This window comes from Puma concolor, chromosome B4 (genome assembly GCF_028749965.1).
Source record: "Puma concolor isolate L17-30 chromosome B4, mPumCon1.1.hap2, whole genome shotgun sequence".
In the NCBI taxonomy this organism is placed as follows: Eukaryota; Metazoa; Chordata; class Mammalia; order Carnivora; family Felidae; genus Puma; species Puma concolor.
In genome coordinates, this window is record NC_141673.1 from 93,589,104 (window position 1) to 93,614,930 (window position 25,827).

At 39.8% G+C, this 25,827-nt stretch overlaps 1 protein-coding gene across 1 annotated transcript in view; it reads right to left on the reverse strand.

The window, feature by feature from the left end:
- Positions 1-25,827, reverse strand: part of DERA (deoxyribose-phosphate aldolase) — a 120,000-nt gene that overhangs the window by 66,266 nt on the left and 27,907 nt on the right. The window contains exons 2-4 of the mRNA XM_025930372.2: positions 3,702-3,799; positions 2,395-2,542; positions 573-668 (exon numbers count right to left, since the gene is read on the reverse strand). Coding sequence (XP_025786157.1) covers positions 573-668; positions 2,395-2,542; positions 3,702-3,799 — 342 coding nt within the window. The remainder of the gene's footprint in view (positions 1-572; positions 669-2,394; positions 2,543-3,701; positions 3,800-25,827) is intronic.

Here is a 25,827-nt window from a genome sequence, read left to right on the forward strand (position 1 = left end):
TTCAACTCCGAGAGCCCCTTGCCCCCTTGCCCCAATTTAGACCCAACAACTGCAAGCCACGTACAGTTCCCTGAACACACTCCTGTGCCTTCACACACGCTAGTTCCTCTGTCTAAAATCATTCGCTAACTCACCAACACGCCTCCTTACCCTTTAAGACCCTATGCAGCTATTAGCTCCTCTATGAAGAATCCCCTTACTCTCTGTCACCAACCTCTGCAAAATAAATCACTCCCTGCTCAGAATTACAAGTGTAGCTTCTGCATATCTCTATTAGCATATTTTGCATACATATAATACTATATATCCTGCATGATGATGTTTTAAACTTGATTATTCCTCCTAAACAACTAAGTTTCCTTAAGGACAGGGAAACGCTTCTGTATTCTTGGGAATTCACATGGTCAGCGACTTAGCAGGCAATCAGATACTGAGACAATGAGTAAAAACAAATAATTAAATAGATAAAACTAATTAAAATAATATAAAATTATATATAAAGCCTCCAGGTGTTTTGAGGTGAAGAACCGGAAACAGGTTGAGAGACAACAGCAAAGCCAAAACAATTTTACCCGAAGCCACTGGGATGGTGGAGCCGGCTGCCTTCAGTGCTTTCACAGCATCACACACTCGTGCGGGATAAACACAAACAGCGGCTGTAGTAAGGCCTATGAAGAAAGAAATCGTAACAGCCTACTTTAGCGGAAGTTCAATTTGTACAATATGCTTTTAATTATTATTTATACCACCACACTGGCAGAAATCAAAATGGCAGGAAAAATAACTCCCCCATGACGCTGCACTGAATGAAAAAGTTTTAGGGGCGCCTGGGTGGCTCAGTTGGTTAAGCATCTGACTTCGGCTCAGGTCATGATCTCATGGTTCGTGGGTTCGAGCCCCGCGTCGTGCTCTGTGCTGACAGCTCACAGCCTGGAGCCTGCTTGGATTCTGTGTCCCCCTCTCTCTCTGCCCCTCCCCTGATCTCTCTCTCTCTCTCTCTCTCCAGAATAAATAAACATTAAAAAAAAATTTAATAAAGAAAAAGCTTTGACTCTCCACATTCCCTTCCAGGTCTTGACAATATGGGTCATTTTCTAACTGTTAAAGTCATGGAATAAAACAATCATGATGCTACTCTTTGAGGATAATATAATACCACTTTTTAAAAATTCCTAAATGGTAAACATAATGGTCTTGACTCAGTGACATTATTTTATTTCATGTAGATAACAAAATCCAGATTTCTACATCAAACAGACAGTGGATGGAAAAAAAAATGGACGTGAACCTTACAAGGTAATATAGCAAAATGACATTTAATTGATCCTATTCCCTCTGTTGCAAGAAATAATAAAATCTGAATCTGGAGCCCTTATTTGGAAGAATAAGCTCTTAAATCTAAAAAAAATCAAATAAAAATCAAATAGCCAATATAAAACAAAACAAGAGCGTAAGACTCATATGAAGTTGTTACTTTTTTCAGCCCCTCCCTCAAGGCTGTTACTTTTAATAACTTTGTATAACAACACCTACAAACAGGTGGTGTTTTTATTGTCAACTCAAAAGAAACATCATAAATATTTTTCAAAAGCTGTGGCGTTATAGGTCTACAAATTATCTACAAATTACTTGGGATAAAACACCAGCATTGGACCAAAGCAGCATCTCTAGCTGCATTCATTACAGACAGGCACTCGGGGATCATGAAGCAGCTCTCCATGAAAAGCTCCTAAAACCAGCCCAGTGAGTGATATGCACATCATCCCGGAAATGCTGTTAGCCTTCCAGATCTCGGTTTCCTCATTTAGATACAGAGGATCAACTCTCAAAGAAAGGTCTCCTCCTTTCCTAAAATGTTAACATTCTAAACTTACGGCAACTTTAGAAAGTCCTTTCTTTCATGTATACCAAGAGAGTGAATATAACTTTTTTCAAAAGATCTAACCTAATATACAAGCATGCAATATTCCCCATTTGCATTTTATTCTCAAAAGCATTTCATTTACTCACAGAAAATACTTTATGTATGAGATGTGATTATTAAGTAATGAGACTGGCTTTTGCACATGTGGCTAGGGAATGAGAATCAGTATTTTAGAGTCACTAGATGGAAAATTTCCCACACTGAAGAAGTAGAAAGAAAAATAAAGAAACTCTCTACCAGCAACTTTAATCCATGATGGGAAGAACTGACCTAAAAAAGAGATTCAGATTCTCCCCCTGCTGTTTTTTAGAGAAGAATCTCAATTATTTGCTATGTACACAAATCTACCAGTGGATCTTACTGCTATTATCATTTAAGCAGCTGAATCTTGTCTTAAGTCCTCTCAGATTTAGTAATTAGTACTTACTGTAAAGGGGTAAACACAGACAGATTATACACAACAACATTACCTTTATCATGCACATTTAAAGCTTTCAAGAGATCTTCCCGGATTGGATACTTGGCTTTATAACAAAGCCTTTGAACGTTGGAAGATGTGTCATCACCTGAAAGTGTAGTAAGATCTATAAAGGTAACAGCTTTCAGGAGCCAAGCAGCCTGGTTTAAGAAAAGTAAAAACAAGATTAAAAAAAAAAAAAAATCGTCAACAACCCAGTTAGTTAGCAGGAAATCATTAGACAAACATTTGTGCTAAAATCTGACATCTACACTGTTCTCAGGCATGTCATTCTCTATATGATATAGACATTGCTCAAAAGGGACCAAAAAGATGAACACTGCAGAGAACAAAATAAAAGAGGGGTACAGAGTAGTCTTAAAACTATTTTCCTTCCGTAGCTATCTCAAAGTGAAATCCCTAATAGAGCAAGCCTCCCCACATCACACCTCCCCATCTTATCCACCAGGAGTCCTGATGGCTACCATGATATGAGAGAACTTGGGAATAAGAGGATCTCTAACTGATATTTTTACCTCCACACTTGAGAGCTAGGATGAGACATTAAAAAAGAAGTCTCCAATTTCTTTGCCTTTTTTTTTTCACTGTATCCCAACCCCATTTTTAAAACAATATTCATAGTTTGTAATTCATTCTAATGAATTTCCTTTTATCTTTCAATTAGAATATTTCCAAGGATGAGTCAAATGAGAAATGTCACCCTAAAGGATTCAATGGCAATATTTTGCCTCACTTGAGAAATGAATTCTGAATTCCTTCTAGTCCTGTGATCCACAGCACATCTTTGGTCAGTATCCACTGAAGGATATGCTGACCACAAGCACCCCATGAAACATCACTTTTTGAATTTTGGAAAATGATTTATGAAAATTAATAGTAAGGTAAACACGGTGGTCAAAGAAGGTCAACTTTTATGCCTAAGGGCCTCAACAGCAGGCACACCAGGTTTAGACGTTATGGTTTAAAAATTAAAATAGAAGACAACCAAAGAAGGTATGTCTAAGGAACTGAATAAATGTGTTGAGGAAATACGCCATTTAATTCACTCATGAATAAAGATGCCTCAAATTCATTTGCGGCTTTGCCACTCAAGAGTGGTAAGATGTTTAACTTGTTCGGATAAATGTGTTATCTTTCTCCAACCCATCATCATCATATATGAATTATTAAAATAAGTCATGGACAGCTGCAATCTTTTAAGTTTAGATGCATCTTGAGCAAAATTCAATATTGTGGCCTTGAGGGAAGAGACCAGGCATTGTAAACTACAGGAATAGAATGCTCAAGAAGAAACCTTACTTGCCACTCCTTTTTCACCATTCTGCGAGCCTGGATTTGCTCTGCACGCCTCAGAACTGCTGGTTGATTCACTTGTATTTTGGAGATCCAGCTAAGGTCTAAAGGGGAAAGAAGAACACTTCTTTATCAAATATATTCACCTATTTTCACGCAGTCCTTGGAAGGATATATCATTTTGCATCGAAGCTCTTATAAAGCTTCTGTTTCTTTTTTGCACAATTACAAATCAATAGCCTTGCTGAAAGAAGCTTGGTCATGAAAAGGCATACTTCATGTAAAATCAAGTACAGGAGGAACCGGAAGAACTTGTATTGATTCGTTACACAGACATATCTAACAGAGGAAAATGTTACATTACTCCTGCCATGTGCCTCACATCTGACGGCAAAGACTTATTTGTAAGTGCCCCGTCCAGGAGAACAAATGATTAATAAACTGCCTAGTGAATTAATGTTGGGGCTTAAAGGAACCCTTGATCACTACCCCCTACTGACAAGATTAGTCTCTACTAGAGGCTGATATGATATATCCCATTCTTTCCTCAAAGGAGACTATTTCAAAACGTATTAGAAATTACAACATTGATAGAACAGAAGTTTCAAAAAGGGAAAGAAAGAAACAAGGTGTTCAAAAGTCTGGGAGACATCTCTATTGCTTCGGTTTTGAAATGCTCTTTCCTACCTCGATCCTACCCTCCATCTTAGTTAACTGTAACTTCTATTTTGAACCCAGCCTACATGTTAGCTTTGGTGAAAACACTGCCAAGCTCCTCAGATAGAGCTAACATTTTGTATACAGCTGTACTGTACAACTTGTATTTAGTTCAGCCAGGAGTCATGGTAAAATGGTCTCCTATGCTCACTGTACTGTGAGTCATGATCTTATCTTTGAGTATCTAACACCAAACACAGGGTGGTGTACATGCATTTCACTTTTATCCACCAGCACTCTGTATAACAGAGGTGACCTTAGAGTAAATTGAGCACACACCCATTTACCTTCTGCAAATAACCTCACTTTTATATCCCTCCAGCATCTTCTACCTTCTATAAATAACTTCATTTTTATATCCCTCCAGCAACTTCTTCTTAGAAGAGGCTTTAAAAAAAACACAGTGGGAAAGGTTATTCATTAGGAAATATGTCCCAATTATCCGTGATTTTGCTTCCTGCAATATCAGTTACCTGTGGTCAACTGCAGTCCAAAAACCGAAGATCCTCCTCCTGAGGTATCAGAAGGTCAATAGTAGCCTAACGCTAGCTCACAATGTCTGCATCATTCACCTCATTTCCTCTCATCAGATAGGTATTTTATCATCTCACATCATCACTAGGGTGACTACAGTACAATAAAATATTCTGAGAGAGACCACATTCACATGACTTGTATTATAGCATATTGTCATAATTGTTCTATTTTACTATTACTTATTGCCGTTAATCTCTTACTGTACCTAATTTATAAATTAAAAATTCTCATAGGTGTATATGTATAGGAAAAAATATGGTATATATGTAGGGTCAAACACTGTCCACAGTTTCAGGCATCGACTAGGGGTGGTCTTGGAACATATTCTCCATGGATAAGAGGGGACTACGGTACACAATTCTCTACAATGTGATGGGGAAAACCGCTGATTGCATACTGCACTACATAACAACACAAATAATAATAATAAAGTATTTGCATCTACCACAGAGATAAGACCAGGTTTCTACAAAAAAAAAATTCTCTCATTTCCAATTGATTCCTCTTATCAATATTAATGTTGTAGAAATTCGAAGTGAGAGTTTGAGTGATTAATAATGATATATTTATTTAAATATCACTGAATAAAGAGCAGAGTCTGGGTGCTTTTTTTTTCAATTAAACTATTTTGTTAGCTGAAATCATTTAACAAAACAGATTTTTAACATTTCACTCCATCTGCTCCTCAGAGACACTGTGTGTTTTCCTGCTTGTCTACTGAGCCAACATCACAGAGAAAATGGGAGTCTAAGGTCAAGCAAATGAAATCTGCCTCTTCTTCCCTACACAGAGATGGGTTCTACGTAAAGCCCAAAGAAATAAGACCAGACAGACACATCAGACTCATCCTAATCATAAGACCTATAAGAACCCCTCTATACCCAAAGACAGGGGAGATTCTTAAAAAAACAAAAACAAAAACTAGTAACGGTGATTAGGTTTGTGGTAAAGATCGTTTCAGGCAGATAGTAAAACCAATGAGGCAAAGAGTTGTGTGAAATACAAGGCTCACCACAAAGCCACTGTTGTCAGTGGCCAAAAGAGGGAAGCCTATGCTGGTGGGGCAAGGCTTTGAGGGGCCGTCCTTTATCAGTCATGTGACACTTCTGGAAGCCCCTCCCCACCTCTCCTCTACCACTACCACCAATGGAAGCACTGCTACTGGAGAGAGGTCCAGAACGCTCCACCGCCTGGCTGCCTCTGTCCTCATATGACCCTCTTCTCCCTCTCTGCACCTCCAACCCTATGGTACAGCGTTTCTAAACTATCAGTTCACTGGCAAGCCTGTCACGTTCTGTCTCTGGACCCGTGCACGCTGTCTGCTCCTTCTGCCCTTCATTATCTTGCCAACACAGTGAACTCCTACCCAACCTTTAGGACTCAGTTCGCATGCTACCTTCTCTGTGAACCTTCTCCGAACCAGTTGAGCTACGCCCTTGTTTCTTTGCACTTAAGGCTACTCTCTAGTCTACCGTTAGCGCAGACCCCTTCATTCTGAATACACTGATTTGCCGAAATGTTCACATTCCCCACAGATTTTTAAAACTCCAAGCCAAGTGCCTGACACATGGGCGGCATTCAATAAATAAGCCGAACGGTTCCCCGACACCAGCCATGATCGAATTCTGAGCAACACCTTTCCCAGCTGCTTTAAAACAAAATGAGCGTTTACTTTTCCCCCCCACCACTTTATTGAGGTATAACTGACAAATAAAAATTGTGTATGTTTAAGATACACATCTTGGTGTTTTGATATACATATGCACTGCGAAATAATCACCACAATCAAGCTGATTAACCTATCTATCACTTCACACCATTTTCTCTTTTTCCCTTTTTTGTGTGTGCTGAGAACAATTAAGATCTGCTCTCTGGGCAGATTTCAAGCACACGATAAAGTATTGTTAACAATGGTCACATTACCGTACACTAGATCTCTGGAACTTACTCATCTTGTATAATGGAACTTTGCACCCCAGCTGTTTCCAATAAAGGAACTTGTGGATCTCCACAAGAGAAGTTGGGATTGAGGCATGCATGGAATACCTGAGGATATCCACCTTAAAAACTAATTTTTAGTAATATTCCCCACCAAAGGTTAGAACCCACAAGGCCTGCTCTCATACTTCACAGACATCACTGGCCAGAGGTCCCTGCAAACCACCTACTGGAGAATGTAATAGGATGACTTCTCTTGCAGTATCAGCCTCCACTGTTAAAAATATCATTAGTGGTCATAAAATTATCTGGCCCCATATTTAATCCAGCCACAGAATTTGCCTCTGTGACCTCCCATGGTAATGAATTATATAAGTGACTATCTCATTTTATTAGCACTTAATTTGCTACTCTTTAATTTCATCAAATAACCCTTGTTCTCATATTATGGGGTCTGGGGAAAAGAAAGGACTGATTGGCCTTTGTTATGTCCTTCATAATTTTTAATATTTTATTCGAGTACCCTTTAGCGTCTCCTTTCCAGGAGAAGTGATTCTAATGCACACAATCTCATCAGTACCATAGAATCTTCTCTTACGGGGCCAGGAGGGGTTTCAAGTGCACATGCCTTTGGGGAGAATCGACATGAAGCCATAATTGGAAGGCGATAATACTCTTTTCTTAAAACTCTCCCATGAAAAAATATCCTACTGTGTCTCTTAGTATGCCATTTGGGTGGCTTTCAGGCCCTTCTGTCAGTTATAAATTTATTCTCAGAGACTCTTCTCACAATTTTTTATTATTGTTATCGTTCCTGTGTTAAGTCTCAATGGAGACAAATCATTTTCCTTACAACTCTACCATGTAGTCTGTCACTTCCACGGGTGCTTCCCTGGAGGTTCTCGCACTTCTTCAGAGTATTTCAAATGGTAACTCTGTGAAAGGAGGTTTATTTGTATTTTGATTTGACCTTTGCTCCTAATAGAGAAAAATACATTGTGATAGCTTATTAGAGATTTTTTTTTCCCCCAAATTTGGGAAAAGGAAGAAAGACTAAATTTCCCATGCTTTCTTTTCATTCTTTTCTGTTTATTTCCAGTTCTAATTTGCAACTTCCCAGGAATCAGCCAGACCTTTCCATATGCACAAGTGCCTAGCACAAAAATAGTTGCTCAATAAGGCTCTTGCATCACAGTAAATTTATTAAATTTTTAAAAATGTTTATTTATTTTGAGAGAGAGAGAGAGAGAGAGAGAGAGAAGGAGAAGCAGAGAGAGAGGGAGATAGATAATCCCAAGCAGGCTCCACGCTGTCAACACAGAGCCCAACAGGGTTCAGTCTCACAAACTGTGAGATCATGATGTGAGCCATAATCAGGAGTCGGTTGCTTAACCAATTAAACCATCCAGGCGCTCCACAGTAAATTTATTGTTTACCACAGACCCTGTAACTGGTGAAATATCAACTTGACCATGTCTAGTCTTTTTTTTTTTTTTTAATGTTTATTTTTGAGAGACAGAGACAGAGCATGAGCAGGGGAGGGGCAGAGAGAGGGAGACACAGAATACGAAGCAGGCTCCAGGCTCTGAGCTTTCAGCACAGAGCCCAACACAGGGCTCAAATTCACAGATCATGAGGTCATGACTTCAGCCAAAGTCGGACGCCCAACTGACTGAACTACCCAGCAACCCCAACCATGTAGGGTCTTTTAAACTTAGCCTTGGAAAAGGGCAGCTTGGCTAGAAAAAAAAAAGAGCTTTGGATGTTAGTGCATGCCTGATCCATCCAAGATCATTAGATACTCAACTTATATAAATGAGCAGACTCAGCCTTGCCCACTTCCTAAGCCAAAAATATACAAGAAAGACTGGAAGCCCCATCCTTACTAGCAGGTAGGAATAAGAATTAGCTTTCTTCACAAAGTCTACTACCATCCAGTAAGCCCCTGGTAAGCTCTCTGGGGCATCCACGCCCCCACTGGACATGTGCCAACTTTTCCAACATCCTACTGTGTAAACCCAATTCTCAGAACCCAGATAGATGGTCTAAAAACTAAGACACCCGGGCTCAGTTGGTTTAGTGTCCAACTCTTGATCTCAGCTCAGGTCTTAATCTCAGGGTCATGAGTTTAAGCGCCACACTGGGCTCCATGCTAGGGGTGAAGCTTATTTAAAAAAAAAAAAAATAGAAACCAAGACACCAGCAACTTAGAACATACATTACTAATAGTCACAGAGCCTTACTACTATGACATCTCCCCAGAGCCACTCTGACCCTAATCTTCAACTCCTATCCTACATTCTCCATTAAGACCACTCTTTAGGTTATTAATCCAAGTCCAGGTGAATATTAAGTTTACTACACCCTCTAAAATATTTCAGCTTAGGGGCACATAGGCAGCTCAGTCGATTAAGCATCTGACTTCAGCTCAGGTCAAGATCTCACGGTTCATGGGTTCGAGCCCCACATCAGGCTCTGTGCTGACAGCTCAGAGCCTGGAGCCTGCTTCTGATTCTATGTCTCCCTCTCTCTCTCTGCCCCTCCCCTGCTTATGCTTTGTCTTTCTCTCTCACTCTCTCTCTCTAAAAAATAGATAAATATATTATTTTAATTTTTAAATAAAATACTTCAACTTAGATTTATGGCATCAATCTGACATGATCTGCTAACTTGTTCCTTCTTTACCAATCTAGAATATTTTCTGCTTACCCTCCTGTTCCCTCTGGCTTTCATTTCTAGTATGTATTGTATCCATAGCCATGTGGGTTATAACATTCTTTCAGAACACATCACAGTGGAAGAAAGTCTGGGCTCACATTATAAGATACATGTGCTCTTGTACTGGCTTCACATAGCAGCATCCCATTGTGATTTTAAGGTCTCCCCATTTTCTCTTATCCTTCATCCCTCCTTAAGACATGAGCCCTTTCCCAGCTATTGCTGCTCTTTACTAAGTAATTTCTCCCAATTATTCTTCTTCTCGATTCATCAGCTATTGCCTGTAGGTTAATCTAGACACCAAAAGGAGAACCTAGTCACTTGCTCTGGCATCAGAAGTACTGTTTGTTGCGGTCTCCAGGCTCCCTGTTTCAGATCCACTTGTTCCAAGGATGCCCATAACCACTCAGTGACCAGCCTCAAAGTTTCAACAGCTAGGGGTGGCTGCAATTATGTAGCCAGAGAGCCAGAAGCCCTTAGAGGAGTGAAGCACCCAAATACAAGTCCTACTACCACTCCATTTAGCCTGTCTGGCCTGCAGGCATTGTGCTACACGGGGTGAGAAATGCAGTGGCATGAAACAGGTTGCTGCTATCCTGAAAGAGCTTAGGGAATAAAGTCACAGACTGGCAAGATCTGAATAATATAAAAAATATGGGGACATATGTTGGCTTTTAACCAACATTTCCAAAGAATCAGTTAGGAATCTTTCAGTTTTTAAAAATGACAAAAAACTGACTTTGGTGACTGGAACAAAAAGGGAAGGATGGTAAAAACTCAGATAACTGAGAAGAGATTGGAGGAACAAGCTCAGAAAAGAGACAGGAACCAAAGACAACAATACAGAGCCAAAAACAGAACAACGCCAGCATTTAACAGCAATAGCCTGGCCAAGATGTCACAGCAGCTGCTGTGGACAATGACACCACCACTTAACCTAACTCACTCAGAGCCTCAAGTTCCATATAAAAGCATCCACAGCCTGAACTATGCATGACTGTGGGCGGCAGGGAAGAGGAGAGATCCATTCCTTCCTCTTTGTGCCTCCCTGATGGAATTGCCCAACACTAAGAGGACAGGAGTTAGTTGCTGGAAACTCAAAAAAATTATAAATTTCTATGACAATGGTCAGTAAGTTTGGGACATGCTACATGGGTTAGTTTCTCTTAGAGATACATAAAGCATTTAGCACATTAGCCTCTACAACGAAGTCCCACAGGAAAGAAAGACTCTTGGATTTTCTTTAATTCAGCATTTCTCAAACATTTGACCACAAAGGCATTTTCCCTGTAACATACACCTACCACAATGGCTGGGCAATAAGTCAAGTTCAGAGGAAGGGAAGGTCAGAGTCAGTTCATCCAGCTGGCTAAAAAAAAAAACCTCTTAGTAAATAAGTGGAGATGAGAGATTGACCCTAAAGCAAAGGTTTTCAGTCTGGAGACATTTTTGGTTGTCACAGCTGGTGGTAGGAAGGTGACATTTGCATCTAGCAGGCAGAGGCCAGGGATGCTGCTAGGCATCCTACAACGTACAGGACAGTCTCTCTCAGTAGTGTAAGTGCCTGACACTAAGCTTTTGATTGCTTAGGCATCCATTTCAGGACATCTGTCCTGAATAAACACATCAGCAGCTGTATGACACTGCTGCTAACAAACCAAGCAACAAGGAGCTAGACAGCCCCCCCACACGAAGGTTCCTCTCTCAGAGAGCCCTGGGTCACCTAGACAACCACCTGAGTCACCTTGCTTCCCCTTCTCATGCTCCAATTCCTGCTCTTTGGTTTTTAATTAGCCAGTAGAGAGACAGCCCACAAAACCCTAGACACCCACCCTGAGACCCTAAATAAAGACACAGGTCACCGCTTGTGCACGCACACTTGCTCCCTCTCTACCTGAAACTACACAGTGTGGCCCTCAGGTGTGCCGTGTACTCTCCAGGACCTGTGAGTAATAAGTCTTGATCCTCAAAGTTCCCTGATGATTTTTGCTGAAGTGTGCCCTGCAGCTGTGACAAGAACAGGAAGAGGTGGCCCACCCACAAATAGGAGCCCCGGTAGGGGAACTGTCTATGGAATTTGCCACAAATGATGTTCCCAGGTGGGCACTGCGGGCATTCCTAACCAAGGCCACTACCAGTAACAGGCTCAGGACCAACAGCACGGTCCAATAACAGAGAGTAACTGGCCCCAAACGTCAATAGTGCCAACGCTGAGAAAGCCTACCCGAAGGATGGGCAGGATTCAAGAAGAAAAAAGTGGAACCTCTGAAGGTTTAAGGGAAATAGAGTGTCAGGAGTAAAAGCAAGTTGGCTCTACGTGATTCACTGTGGCTTATTTGTAAAGCTTCTTAAGTGCAAGGCTAAGGAGTCTAGAGCTGTGCTATCCAATCAGTAGCCACTGGCCACATGTGGCCATCCAAGCATCTGAAATGTGGAACAGTCCAATTTGAGATATGCTTTAAGTATAAAATACTCAGCAGATTTCAAAGATTTAGCACCAAAACGAATGCAAATATCTCTGTAATTATGTCTTGGTATTGATTATACACTGACAATATAATATTTGGGTTGAATAAATATTTGGTTAAATAAAAAGTTATTAAAACAATTTTCACCTGTTTTTTACCTTTTATAATGTGGATTCTAGAAGACCTTAAATTACTTTGTGTTGCCCGTTGTATTTTTTTTTTTTAAGTTTATTTACTTTGAGAGAGAGTGTGTGGAAAAGAGGAGCAGAGAGAGAAGAGAGATAGAATCCCAAGCAGGCTCTGTGCTGTCTGCACAGAGCCCAATGCAGGGCTCGATCTCACAAGCAGCAAGATCACAACCTGAGCCAAAATCAAGAGTCATACACTTAACCAACTGAGCTACCCAAGCACCCCGCACATTGTATTTCTATTAGACAGCACTGGTCTAGACTTTCTCCTGTAAATGATCAGAGCCTCTGAAGATTTCCAAACTGGGCTGTAACAGAATCAAAGAAGTATTTTTTAAAAATAATCAGCATACAGAATATGTCCCATAGAAACGCTTACACAAATACACAAATACAAATACGAAAAGCTATTTATGATACTATTGTTACAAGGGGTACCAAGATCCATGACTGGTTCAATCAAATATAGCAGATCCATAAAACAGAATATGATCCAGCCATTAAAAAGGATGAGGTAGATCAGTAAGTACTGTCATGGAAAACCGATCATGGTGCATTACCCCGTGAAAATAAGCGACCCGCACAGCAGTGATTTTCTAAAATAAACATGTTTACAAAAACAACAATACAAGTATAAAACATATCTCTGTTGGTACATGTGCAAAAAAAGTAGAATATATACCAAATTGCTAGGAGGGTTTCTTCTCTTCAGAGCTAGAATTATATAAAATTTCTACTTTCTCATGTTGCAGTTCCATAAAACTGAAAATCTTTACCAAGTGCAAGCTTTATCTTACTGAGCAGTAAAAACAAGCTACATTAAACTCTTTTGAATTACGAGGCACACAAGCAGGAGTGTGCAGGACAGGTGGAGAGAGACTACAGTAGGTAAACCAGTAAGGTATCTGGTACTGTAGTCCAGACATCAGCATCGTAGGACGCCTCCCTGGGGCATTTCACACTCCAAACCTGTCGTGACCTACCTTGCCACTGAGCTCTTCCACAAACCCAGCCTGACACAGCTGTATGATGCCAGGTGGAAGGGATAACATCAGAATGCCACCATTACTGCTCCCGTAGAAAAGATCACCAAAACATTAGCACCACAGGCCACCAGACAGAACCTGATTATTATATAAATCCTATATGATACTAATATCACACCTGGGTGAGACAGGCCCACACCGGCCCACCCATAGCAATGCCCTTCTGCATAGTTAAGGAGTCTATGGGGCCAAAGGTCCAGACTTTCCCTGATACCACATTCTCTTTCCAGTCCATGTGCAGGTACACAGGACCCCAGAATTCCTGGACCAAATGGCATTAGGCCTGCTCACAGAGTGTTATATAGGGGTCTCCGTGCCAAAGTCGATAGCTTAAACTTAAGATATGAGACAGATCAGGGACTTTGCTCCTAGAAAGTTTAGTCGCTACAAATCCGTCAATGGATTACATTTATTCTTTCATTCAACTAATAAAAAGGGAGTACACACGATGGTGCCAGCACTGCTTGAGGCTCTGTGGATTCAGCAGTGAATGAAAAAACAAAATCCATACTCTCACAAAGCTTCTTCTAATGAGATAAGACATATAAACGTATAAATATATGTTGAACACGTTATGGAACGTATGTTACATAGGATAAGAGAAAGGAGAATGCAGGGATGGGCATGCTCAGGGAGAATTTCTGGTATGAAAACAACGGAGCAGAGCCCCATATTAAATAAGGAGGTGAGCAAAGAGACCATCAACCAGGGGAAACAGTGCTGTAGGCAGAGAGCGGAGCAAATGCAAAAGCCCTAAAGCAAGAGCGAACATGTCATGTTGGAGGCAAAGCAGGGACACAGGTGTAACTGGGGGATGGTAAACAAGGAGGACTGGGAGTGGCAGAGATAGTGGTCAAAGAGGCAGGCATGGACCAGGTCATAGAGTAAAATGTTCTCCATACTGAGAGCCATGACCCATGGACATGTCATGAAATCAACTTTGTCAGCTACAACCAGTATTTTTTTTTTTTCAACGTTTTTATTTTTATTTTTGGGACAGAGAGAGACAGAGCATGAACGGGGGAGGGGCAGAGAGAGAGGGAGACACAGAATCGGAAACAGGCTCCAGGCTCTGAGCCATCAGCCCAGAGCCTGACGCGGGGCTCGAACTCATGGACCGTGAGATCGTGACCTGGCTGAAGTCGGACGCTTAACCGACTGCGCCACCCAGGCGCCCCACAACCAGTATTTTTTACAAAGAAGAAACAAAATGGAAAACATCAGGACACCTTATATACAATACAGATAAGGGTCATGTACAGACATTTTGTTTCAATTATACATATGTAGGCATGTACTACATGGCTGTAATATAAAGTACATGGCCTGTTGTGAAGCATGGCCCGTAAGGTTTGAAAGCCCCTTAAGAAGGACTTTTTCAGCACAGAAAAGACTTTAGATGTGAGACAGGAAGTCTTCAGAGAGCTCTGTGTGGAGGAATGAAATGATCTGATTTAGATTTACATTTTAGGAGGTCCCTCTGGCTGCTGTGGGGAAGCTAATAGGAGGCTCATGCAAGCAGGTGGTATCTTGAACCAGAACAATGGTAGTGGGGAGGAGAGAGTGGTCATAACCTCATCAGTCCCCTGACTGTACCATTTCAGTCTTCACACTTTGCCTTCAGACAAATAAGAGCTGCCTATTCTCTGGTGCCATCTGGAGAATAAACAGTCCAAGAAGAGTTGATATTCTAGAAGCAGCTGGAAGGTTCACAGAGCACAAAAATCAAGGAAGAATTCCTTCTGCGCAGTACCCACAAATACCCTCAGCTAAGTCTCTGTGTGGAAAGTTCACAGACTGGAACAAACCATCAGAGCTGATCCCTCTGCATCCACGCTCTGACCATTGGAGTAAAATCAAATACTCAGCACAATCAGGTCCATCTGCTGAGCTTCTGGTCCTCACTAGAGTCAACCTGTCATCCTAATTGGCCCAGGACACACTCAGTTGACACTCCCTGTCCCATCCGGTTTAGCATTGCTTCCATATTTCATTGTTTTAATAAATAAAATATGGGCATGTGGGTGGCTCAGTTGGTTGAGTTTCCAACGTTCCAGTTGGTTGAGTTTCCAACGTTTGATTTTGGCTGAGGTCATGTTTCCAGGGTAGTGGGATGGAGGCCCACAACAGGTTCCGCACTGAGCATAGGGCCACCTTGGGATTCTCTCTCTCTCTCTCTCTCTCTCTCTCTGCCCCTCTCCCCTGCTCACATACACTCTTTCTCTCAAATAAAAACATAAAATAAAATTTTTAATGAGCAAAATAAACCAGGCTGGGTTTCAGAGACCCCAGCTTCTACCGTATTCTCCAGTAATCATGTAAGAGGAAAGTGTAGTGAACAGAGATCTCACTCGAATATGTACATCACTCTGTAAAGAGACCACAATTCAACTCTTCCCCCATCTTCCAGACATAACAAAACTAACACTCCCGGAATGCAGGACATTCACTGAAAACTGAGGGTACTTGGGACATCTGTGGCTACCAACAGCTAACTCCTTCCAGTCTTGGGAGGTGGCAGGAGAAATACACAACACTCTTGTGTCTCTGCAGTCATTTGAATCTAACCGGCCAGTTGTGCCCTGGCCTGGGCCCAAACCCACAAGAGACACAGACACACCACACCACCAGTCAGTAGGGCATGAGAAGTGTGAGAAACTACGTTAGGCAAATAAGGAACGTGTATGGGGAATATCTAGATTCCTAGAGGAGAACGAACTGAAAGCAATGTTTTTGTCATTTTTTACATTCTGTAAATCTAAAACTATTTAGGGTTAGTCCTTTTTAGTTTGAAAAAATCTATTAGCAGCAATGAGCTCAAAAAAAGTATGCTTAATGAAATATTAAATTCTGAACTTCCATTTCTCCGAAAAGCCGATGATCTGTAATTTGCACAAAATGCTTTTCAACATTTACAGTGTGCCAACATAGCTCTACAGAGATGTCACTCACTCTAAGACCCAAATCTGCTAAAAAGCATCTTTATACATACTTCAAAAATTAGCAGTTATGTTAAGAAGCCTGTGCTTAAAGATGGCTTTTTAACACGGCCTCAGAAGATGCAGTTCCATAAAGTTCTGAAGCATGACTTTCCTTTTAGATAAAATGAGTATGGATGGTCCCCAAGTTACAATGATTCAATTTACAATTTTTCAATTTTACAGTGATGCAAAAGCAATATGCATTCAGTAGAAACCATACTTCGAATTTTGAATTTTGACCTTTTCCCAGGATAGCGGTATGTGGTAGGATCCTCTCTCATCATGTTGGGCAGCAACAGCCACAGCTCCCAGTCCGCCACGAGATCAGGAGGGTAAACCACCCATACGCTGACAACCCCCCTGCACCCATAACAACCATTCTGTTTCTCGCTGTCAGTACAGGATTTAATACATTCTATGACTACTTGAGGGGCACCAAGGGCCCTGAGGGGCACCTGGGTGGCTCAGTGGGTTGAGCGTCTGACTCTTGATCTCAGCTCAGGTCACGATCCCAGTGTCGTGGGATCGAGCTCTACATATGGCCCCATGCATGGAGCTTAAGATTCATTCATTCTCTCTCTCTCTCTCTCTCTCTCTCTCTCAATCTCTCCCCCCCCCGCACCTCCCCTGCTCACTCACTCTCTCTCTCTCTCAATAAAATAAAATAAAATAAAATAAAATAAAATAAAATAAAATAAAAAAAATAGGCTTTGTGTCAGATAATCCTGCCCACTTGCTAATGTAAGTGTTCTGAGCATGTTTAAGGTAAACTAGGCTAAGCTATGATGTTTGTTGGATTCGGTGTATTAAACGGATTTTCCACTTACAATATGTCCAACGTATGATGCGTTCGTCAGGGGTGACCCCACCATATGCTGAGGCAGATCTGTACTCTAAATACTGCTCATTTTTAATCCAAATTTCCTAGCGTGTGTATAAGAAGTAGAGCAGTAGTTACTAAGTTGTTGGCTCTAGAAGCCTAACTTCACAAACAACTAGAAAATACCAGTTTTATATCAGAGTCACAGGTGCTTCAAAGAGAAAATGTGTTAAATTAATTCAAATATTGGCTCATTTTAAAAATCAAATTTATCAAATCCAAGAAAAAAAATTTAGAAGTCTGTTTTGTTGAAGGTAAAACATCTGACATCATGGTGACCCCCACTGTAAATTCAGTTAAAGAGGATGGTGTTGAACACATCATTATTTGATTTTGCAACGATAACATGGGTACAAATTTTGTTGGAATATACTATTATGATAAAAACAATTTTCTCATTAAATTAAGAAATCTATGGAGCAGAAAGATACCTGGATATGGATGTGACAGACACATAATTTACAGTTTCATCCAAATAAACTTCCACATTGTAACAAAGTACAAGCTGTAGCTGTCAAATTTTAAATATTTCATATACACACGGAATAAGTGAACTACCTGATCTTTCTGAGAAAGCTGATGTTTAATTAAAAATAAATACTTCTTCCCGGCAGTATGCACATTCTCTTTACTGATCATCATCAGATGAATATTAGAAATATTCATCTTACTCTTGGAAGAGCAAGAACTATTTTGTCAGTCAATCGAAGCTCATGTACAACTAGCCCTAAACTATTCTATAAACAAGACCTTTGCATGGTTTTTGGCTTTACTGTTTTTCAAAATCAGTTGAAAATCTTTATAAAAAAAAACTGTTAAATAAATAAAACACCAAAAGCCTCCAGCTTTTGAAACTTAGTGAACCACTAGCATGGGTGACAATTGTTTGTAAATATTGCACCCAGGAAGACACTAAGATTTATCACTACAAAAGTAAAGACAAAATTTCAACAAATTAAATGAGGGCATTTCAAGTAGTAAATAAGGTGCTTAGTTTTAAAATTCTAAAACTGCACTTTGGAATACCACAACTTAATCTGTTTTGAGTATCTACTACTGTAAAACAAATCACAACAAAATGCCATGGCTAAAATCAGCAACTCTTTTATTATTTCTCCTGATTCTGTGGGTCAAGTGGAGTTGGGATGTGCAAAGTGGTTTCACTCATATACCCAGTGCCTTACAGAAGGCAGCTAGAAGACTGGGCTCTGCTGGGACACTAGATGGCCTTCTCTTTCTCCATGTAGAGCCGGAACCTCTCCCTTTCCAAATGCCTTCTCCAACAGGGTAGCTGAACCTCTTACAAGGCAGCTCAGGGCTCCCAGAATCATAGAAACAGCCAGTAAAGCATCACTTTACTGAAAAACTATTGGTTAAAGTGAGTCAAGGGCAGCCCGAATCAATGCTGTAGGCGACATGAATCCCAGAAACCTGGTCCATATTTGAAGACTAGTTACCATAAATTTCTATTTTAAGTTGGTTACACTTATATTCTGTACTGGAAGGAAATGAAATTGAGAAGGTTTGAGATTTTACAGTATTTAGATTTAGCAAAACATTCCAAAGAATCTTAAGCAGAGACATCTTATTTGACAAGTTCTGTCTTATCAAATTACATATTATTTTGTTTGCGATGGAGGCAAAAATACATTAGCTGTGAAACTATTTGTGCCAAAATATTTATGCATTTCAGTTTTTAAAAAATGAGAACTGAGAACACCCTCCACTTACAGAATTTGCTATAAGCTTACCAGATACCTCACCATCTGTAGAGAAAGGATGTTCTCAATTAGAAATAATATGTTCTACAGAGAAGAATCAATTGAAGGTGTCAAGAATTTCAAATTTAAGAAAAAATAAAATGCAACTTTAAAAAAATTAGTGAACATTGTAATTATTTTTAAAAAATTTCAATGTTCTTCAAAAAAATATCAATGACAGGGGCACCAAGGTGGCTCAGTTGGTTAAGCGTCTGACTCTTGCTTTCAGCTCAGGCCATGATCTCACTGTGAGTTCAAGCCCCACATCGCTGTCAGTGCAGAGCCTGCCCAGGATTCTCTCTCTCTGCCCCTCCCTCCACCTCTCAAAATAAAAAAAAATAAAAAAAATAAAAAACTTAAAAAAAATACCAATGACATAATAGATTGATACAGTTAAGAAACTGGTTAAAGCAGGGCAATAACTCAACTTATGTTGCTTTATAATGCTGAGGTAATTAATACGAATACATTTTTTGGCTTTGATGTACATTAATATATTTTGTTTTAGAATGAATTGTTTTTTAAAAGTTTTTGAATAGAGCTATTTACTCTTGAATAGAAGATCCACTAAAATATAAAAACAATGTCAGTTGATAAATATTTTTTAATTATATATCATTTAAAGTATTTTAGCACCCCTTTTCACTGTCTAAAGTATCTAGCTTGCATGCCAGGTCACCCCAATCCAAAATCCTACTCTACGTCAGCCTGGGAACTTTCCCAAGTCTTTCAATCACAAAAGCTCCCTCTGGACTCCACTGGAACCTTAACAGATAATATACGAATACAATTCTTACCTAAATCAGTCACTAAGTATTTAGGTGTTTACTATGCATCAGGCACAGGCATGTAATCTAGTGGTTATGTTGGATTGTTTGTTGAATTGTCTATTCAGATGCTGTCAACGGGAGAAGCTTCCCGAAAGCCAAGAGACTCAGACCGTTTCATTAGTATACAAATTTCTACCTCCCCCACCCAGCTCCCCATCACTGCACTTAAGTGACACGCAGCCAATCATCAATAACATTTGAGGAATCAATGATAAACACAGAGATTATAGAGAAAGGAGACTGGCAGTTTGGGGAAGCCTTGATACACTAGAACACAGTATTTCAGCCATTCACTTAACCAAGATTCATCGCATAGCTACTATCTGATGAGAAATCTTTTGTGGAAGAAGTGTTAGCATCTGAGGGGAAGGGAGAAGAAAACTGTAGGACTCAAGAGCACAAAGAACCAAATTATAAACCACATCACTTTGCCACACTTAACGAAATAATTGATACAGGCAAGCTCTGCTGGGACACTTGGTGTCCTTCTCATTCTCCATGTAGGGCCAGAACCTCTCCCTTTCCAAGTGCCTTCTCTAACAGAGTAGCTGAACCCTCACAAGGCAGCTGAGGGCTCCCAGAATCATAGAAACAGCTAGGAAAGCATCACTTCAGCTGCACTCTATTGGCTAAAGTGAGCCAAGGGCAGTCCGAATCAATGCTATAGGAGACATCAATCCGAGACCCGGATACAAAAGACACTGATTGAAAAGTTTGTGGCGAACTAGATATTCGCATGGTATGAAAGTATCACCTCATACATTACTTGCAGGTCAAAAGGGCAAACTAGAAGCACAGAATTGGCCAATGTAGCTGCAATCTCCTTAAACAAATGATCAAATTTAGTATCACTGACAGCAGGATTACCAGGCATTCATTATGAGCCTCATGATATGACACAATATATTAGCATCACTTATGAAGTAATCTTACCAGAACTGAATTTCAATCTAATCAGATTTTAAATAAGTGATTGCTAATTTTATGTATCAACTTTGGGCCATGGGGTGCCCAGGTATTTGTTCAAACATTATTTGTGGGTGTGTCTTCTAAGGGTGTTTCTGGATGGGATCGACATTTGAATCAGTGGCTTGAGTACAGGAGGTTGCCTTCCCCAATGTGGCTGGGCCTCATCTGATTCGCTGAGTAGAATAAAAGGCTGAGTAAGAAAGAATTCTGTCCACCTGACTGTCTTTGAGCTGGAACACTGATCTTCTCTTGCCTCCGGACTTAGACTTAGACCAGAACTTACACCACTGGCTCTTCTGGGTCCCAGGCTCTCAGATTCAGACTGGAACTTACACCATCTCCTCACCTGTCTTGGACCTTTGGACTAGGACTAGAAGTTACAGCATCGGTTCTTCTGGTTCTCAGCCCTTTATACTTGGACTGGAACTGTACCTTGGCTCTCCTAGGTCTCTAGCTCACTAATTGCAGATCTTAGACTTCTCAGACTCCATAATCATGTGAGCCAGTTCCTTATATTAAATCTCTTAATCTGTATCTGTATCTATATTCATATACCTACTACTGATTCTGTTTTTCAAAAGAACCCAAACTAATGTATGACTTCCAAGTTAAAGGAAATACAGAAGAGAGAAAAATAAGTTAAATGACATCAGGAGGAAATAATCAGATAAACAAGTTAGATAATCTCAAATCATCAAACTCACGGCAGTAAAAGAAACAAGTGCTGCTCCAGATGAAGGGAGACAAATACAACAACGGAATATAATGCATGGTCCTTATTTAGATTCTGGCTTGAACACATCAGTTACAAAATACATTTGGGTCCAACTGGAGAAATTTAAATAAAGACCTGGTATTAGATAGTATCAGGGAATTATTTCAAATTTGGTTATTGACAATGATATTATGATAGTGTAAGAAAGTACCTTTATTCCTTAAAGACATAAATGAGTATTCACAAATGAAATGTCATGATGTCTACAATTTTAATTTAAAATATTTCAGAAAAACATTGCCAAAGCACACTGTAAACCATTAATGACAGTTGCGTCTAGGTGACTGGTATCTATGGGTGATTTTACATTAGTCTTACTTTTCAGAATGTTTGAAATTTTTAGTAATTAAAGGAAACTATAAACAAAACCAGGCTAAAATAAATAACATAATGAATAAGGGAAACCATGATGGTCAGCCTCCAAAATTGCCCCCAGTGATTCTTGTCTCCTGGTATTCATGCTTCTTCCACAATGAACAGGACTGACCAATAAGATACTGTGGAAATATCAGTGTGTATTTTCCAATATTTGGCAATAAAAAACATTGTGGCTCTTGCCTTACTATCTTGGATCACTCTCTCTGGGAGAAGACAGATGCCACATCACAAGGACACTCAGGCAGCCCTAGGGTGAAGTCCACATTAACAAAAAGCTGAGGGCTCTCACCAGCTGCCAGCACAAACTTGCCAACCATGGGAGGGAGCCACCTTGAAACTAGCTCCCAAGCTCCAGTCAACATTTAGGCGACTGCAGCCTTGGCTGATAACTTGACTGCAACCTCATGAGAGACCCCAAACCAAAACCACACAGCTAAACCACTCCCAAGTTTCTGACGCACAAAAATTATGAGCTAATAAATGTCTATTGTTTTAGGTTGTTAAGTTTTGGAGCCATTTATTTCATAGCAATACATAACATACAAAAACCAATATGAAAAGTTACCAATAGTAAACAGTGTCACAAGTATAAAATGGCAAACTAAAAGTTTTTTTTTCCCCACAACTTTAAAACGTAAATATTTCACACTCCACCAATATAAACATATAAATCAAACCATACCAAAACTCATTTGTATGTGTCTATAGAAACTATACATTTAAGACTAGTACATCTCACTGTGTGAGTGTGTAGATAGATAGATAGATAGATAGATAGATAGATAGTGTCTCACAGTCTGCATGCATGTTTGCATCATCTTCACACACACACACACACACACACACACACACACACACACACACACACAAATTCATATGTTGAAACCTACTCTCCAGTGACAGCATTTGGAGGTAGGGCCCTTAGGAGTTGATTAATCATGAGAATGAAGCCCTTATGAATGGGATTAGTGCTCTTATAAAAGAGGCCCCAGAAAGATCCCTTGGCCCTTTGCCATGTGAAGTTAACAGTGAAAAGACAGCCATTGATGGAGAAGCCAGTCTTCATCAGACTCCAAATTTGCTGGCACCTTGATTTTGGACTCCCCAGCCTCCAGAACTGTGAGAAATAAATTTCTGTTGTTTATAAGCTGCCCAGTCTGTGGTGTTTTTGTTATAGCAGCCTGGACAGACTGAGACATATTTCCATTAAATTTATTTTTTTATTTATTATTTTTTTAATGTTTATTTTTGAGAGAGACAGAGACAGAGTGTGAGTGGGCAAGGTGTAGACAGAGAGGGAGACAAAGAATCTGAAGCAGGCTCCAGGCTCCAAGCTGTCAGCACAGAGCCCAACGTGGGGCTTGAACTCACAAACCGTGAGATCATGACCTGAGCTGAAGTCGGACACTTAACCGACTGAGCCACCCAGGTGCCCTTCCATTAAATTTATTTTTAAAAAAATAGTGAAACTCTGGGAGTTAAATAGCATAGTGATAGACACCCATGTTTTTAAATTCAGCCTAATTTATTTACAAAGCTTATCTATTTTTTGGCTTTTCAAAACTTGGTGTCCCTCAATTGTGTTTCTAAACTGTCTTCCAAAGAGTTCCGTTAGCATTGAAAATATCATGTGCTATAATAAAACTGGTGTCAACCGATGTCTGACCCCTCTGGGAGGTCAGCTTTTCACCATGCACTGTTTTCACTATTGTTTAAATATGTTCAAATCTATGAAAAAAGCAATACTTTTTACTCTATTGGCATTTTCTTAAACTCTTAAGGGAAGCATTATGAAAAGGTTTTTCAGAAACCAAGTATTTCTACCAGGCTCCCAGTATGAAGCATTTCATTAACTATTTCAAAGAACTCTTAACCTGCCAGATTGGAACTATACAGTTTTCCTCAGCAATCCGCATATCAAAGCTGTTTGAGAAATGTATTCTTGGCTTGAATCGAGAAGTCAAAGAAAGAGGCAGTTAAAATATCCAGCAGTTTCCCACCTATTTCATTTTTAATTTACTATAGTTCCAAGTGAGTTTACTGTAAAACTTCAACAGTACAATGGTAATAATCCAAACCCAGAAGCTATCTACTGGGGCCTAATACTAGATTAGCAATGATGGAAATTCATAAGCACATGGGGTATCAGCTCTGGGTACACAGCACTACCCGGGAAAAAAGGAAATCTCCATTCTGGCTCTGTGATATGGGTCATCATTGGATTTGAAAATGGGAAAACAGTTTTTAAGAGAACAAACTGAGGGTTGATGGGGGGTGGGAGGGAGGAGAGGGTAGGTGATGGGCATTGAAGAGGGCATCTTTTGGGATGAGCACTGGGTGTTGTATGGAAACCAATTTGACAATAAATTTCATATATTAAAAAAAAAAGAAAATGGGAAAACATGGACAACTGTTTATGAAGCATTTACTCTATGACACGCCCTCAACAGGTATCTTATAATGTTTTATCATAGTATAGCTGATTAGACGATGTGTCTTCTGTGATAAACTTATCCACAGGCATCATTCAATTAATCTGAACAGCAGGCATGACAGTGCAGAACAAGGCAAGAGACTGGGTTCCAGCTCCAACTCTGTCATAAGAAGAAGACTAGGCAACCAGAGAAGGGTTCAACAAGCCAGCTCATCCTAACAGATTAGCAGAAATTAACTACAGGTCCAAGAGAAGGAAGACATTTCAAACACTGTGTATAATGTGAATGAAGACCAATTCAGGAATGGTTATAGCCTGTTACCAAAACAATCACAAAGGCAAAGAGGTGTGTTTGGGAATAAATAAGTGGTTGCATAGGTAAGGTCACGTCATAGACACAAGACACTGAAATTCAGACACAAGACCCTCCAGACTTAAAATACTGGACCACTGTTAATTTATTTAATCAGTTGGTATATATGATAGAAAGGAAAAAGGGAAAAACTACAGTCAAATTTCTCCCAGTTCTGTAGAATAAACACTTACTTCTTTAAAAACCTGGGAGGGAAAAACTAAAGCTTAGTTTAAAATGGTTAAAAGAGGGGTGCCTGGCTGGCTCAGTCAGTACAGCGTGTGACTCTTGATCTCGGGGTCATGAGTTTGAGCCTCACACTGGGTGTAGAGAGTACTTAAATAAATAAAACTTTTTTTAAAAAATTAATTAATTAAATAAAATGGTTAAAAGAAAAAGGTAAACGGGGGAAAATAGGGCCAAATGGGTAGGCTCTTTTGCTTTCGATGTCAAATTATAATGTCAAATGCAGACGTAAATCAAATGGGGATATTCTGAAGGGATATTCTGAACAAGTATAACTTAGAACACTTACATGCATTCTCTGGGTGGGGCGGAGCGAGGTGGCTGAGAAGGTAGGAGAAGCATCCTAAGAAAGACCCTGAGGTGAAAGAACTCAAATTTAGTTCAGGAATAATCAAACGTTTTTTTAATTTTTATTTTGTCTGAAGAATCAAGTACAGAGAGACAGAAACAAAGGCTGAAAGACAGGCTGGGAATGTATCATGAAAGGTGAAGATGGGCAGATGAATACTAGATTGAATCTAATGCAACAGACAAATGGAAGACACTGAAAGTTTTAAACCCAGGAAGTGTAATACTAGTGCCCTAGTATTCTAAAGGCAAATTCAAAAGTTCTTCAAGCCATCTAAATACTTAGGTATAAGCAATAGCTAATCTAAGTTTCAGTATCTCCTTAAAACTACTCTAGTTGGCCAGATTACCATTACCAAACAAAAAACTAAAATGGTATCTGGAAGGCAAAGTCACCAAAGAACACAGATTAACAAGAAAATGTATGACTAATGTAAATATTCAACTTTTCATAACAAGTCAAACTTCACATACCCAAGGTAACAAATTTAAAGCCTGACTCCTAAACAAAACTTTCATTTGGGCCCTCAATGCCTTTATACATATCTGAAAAAGACATGGTATCGA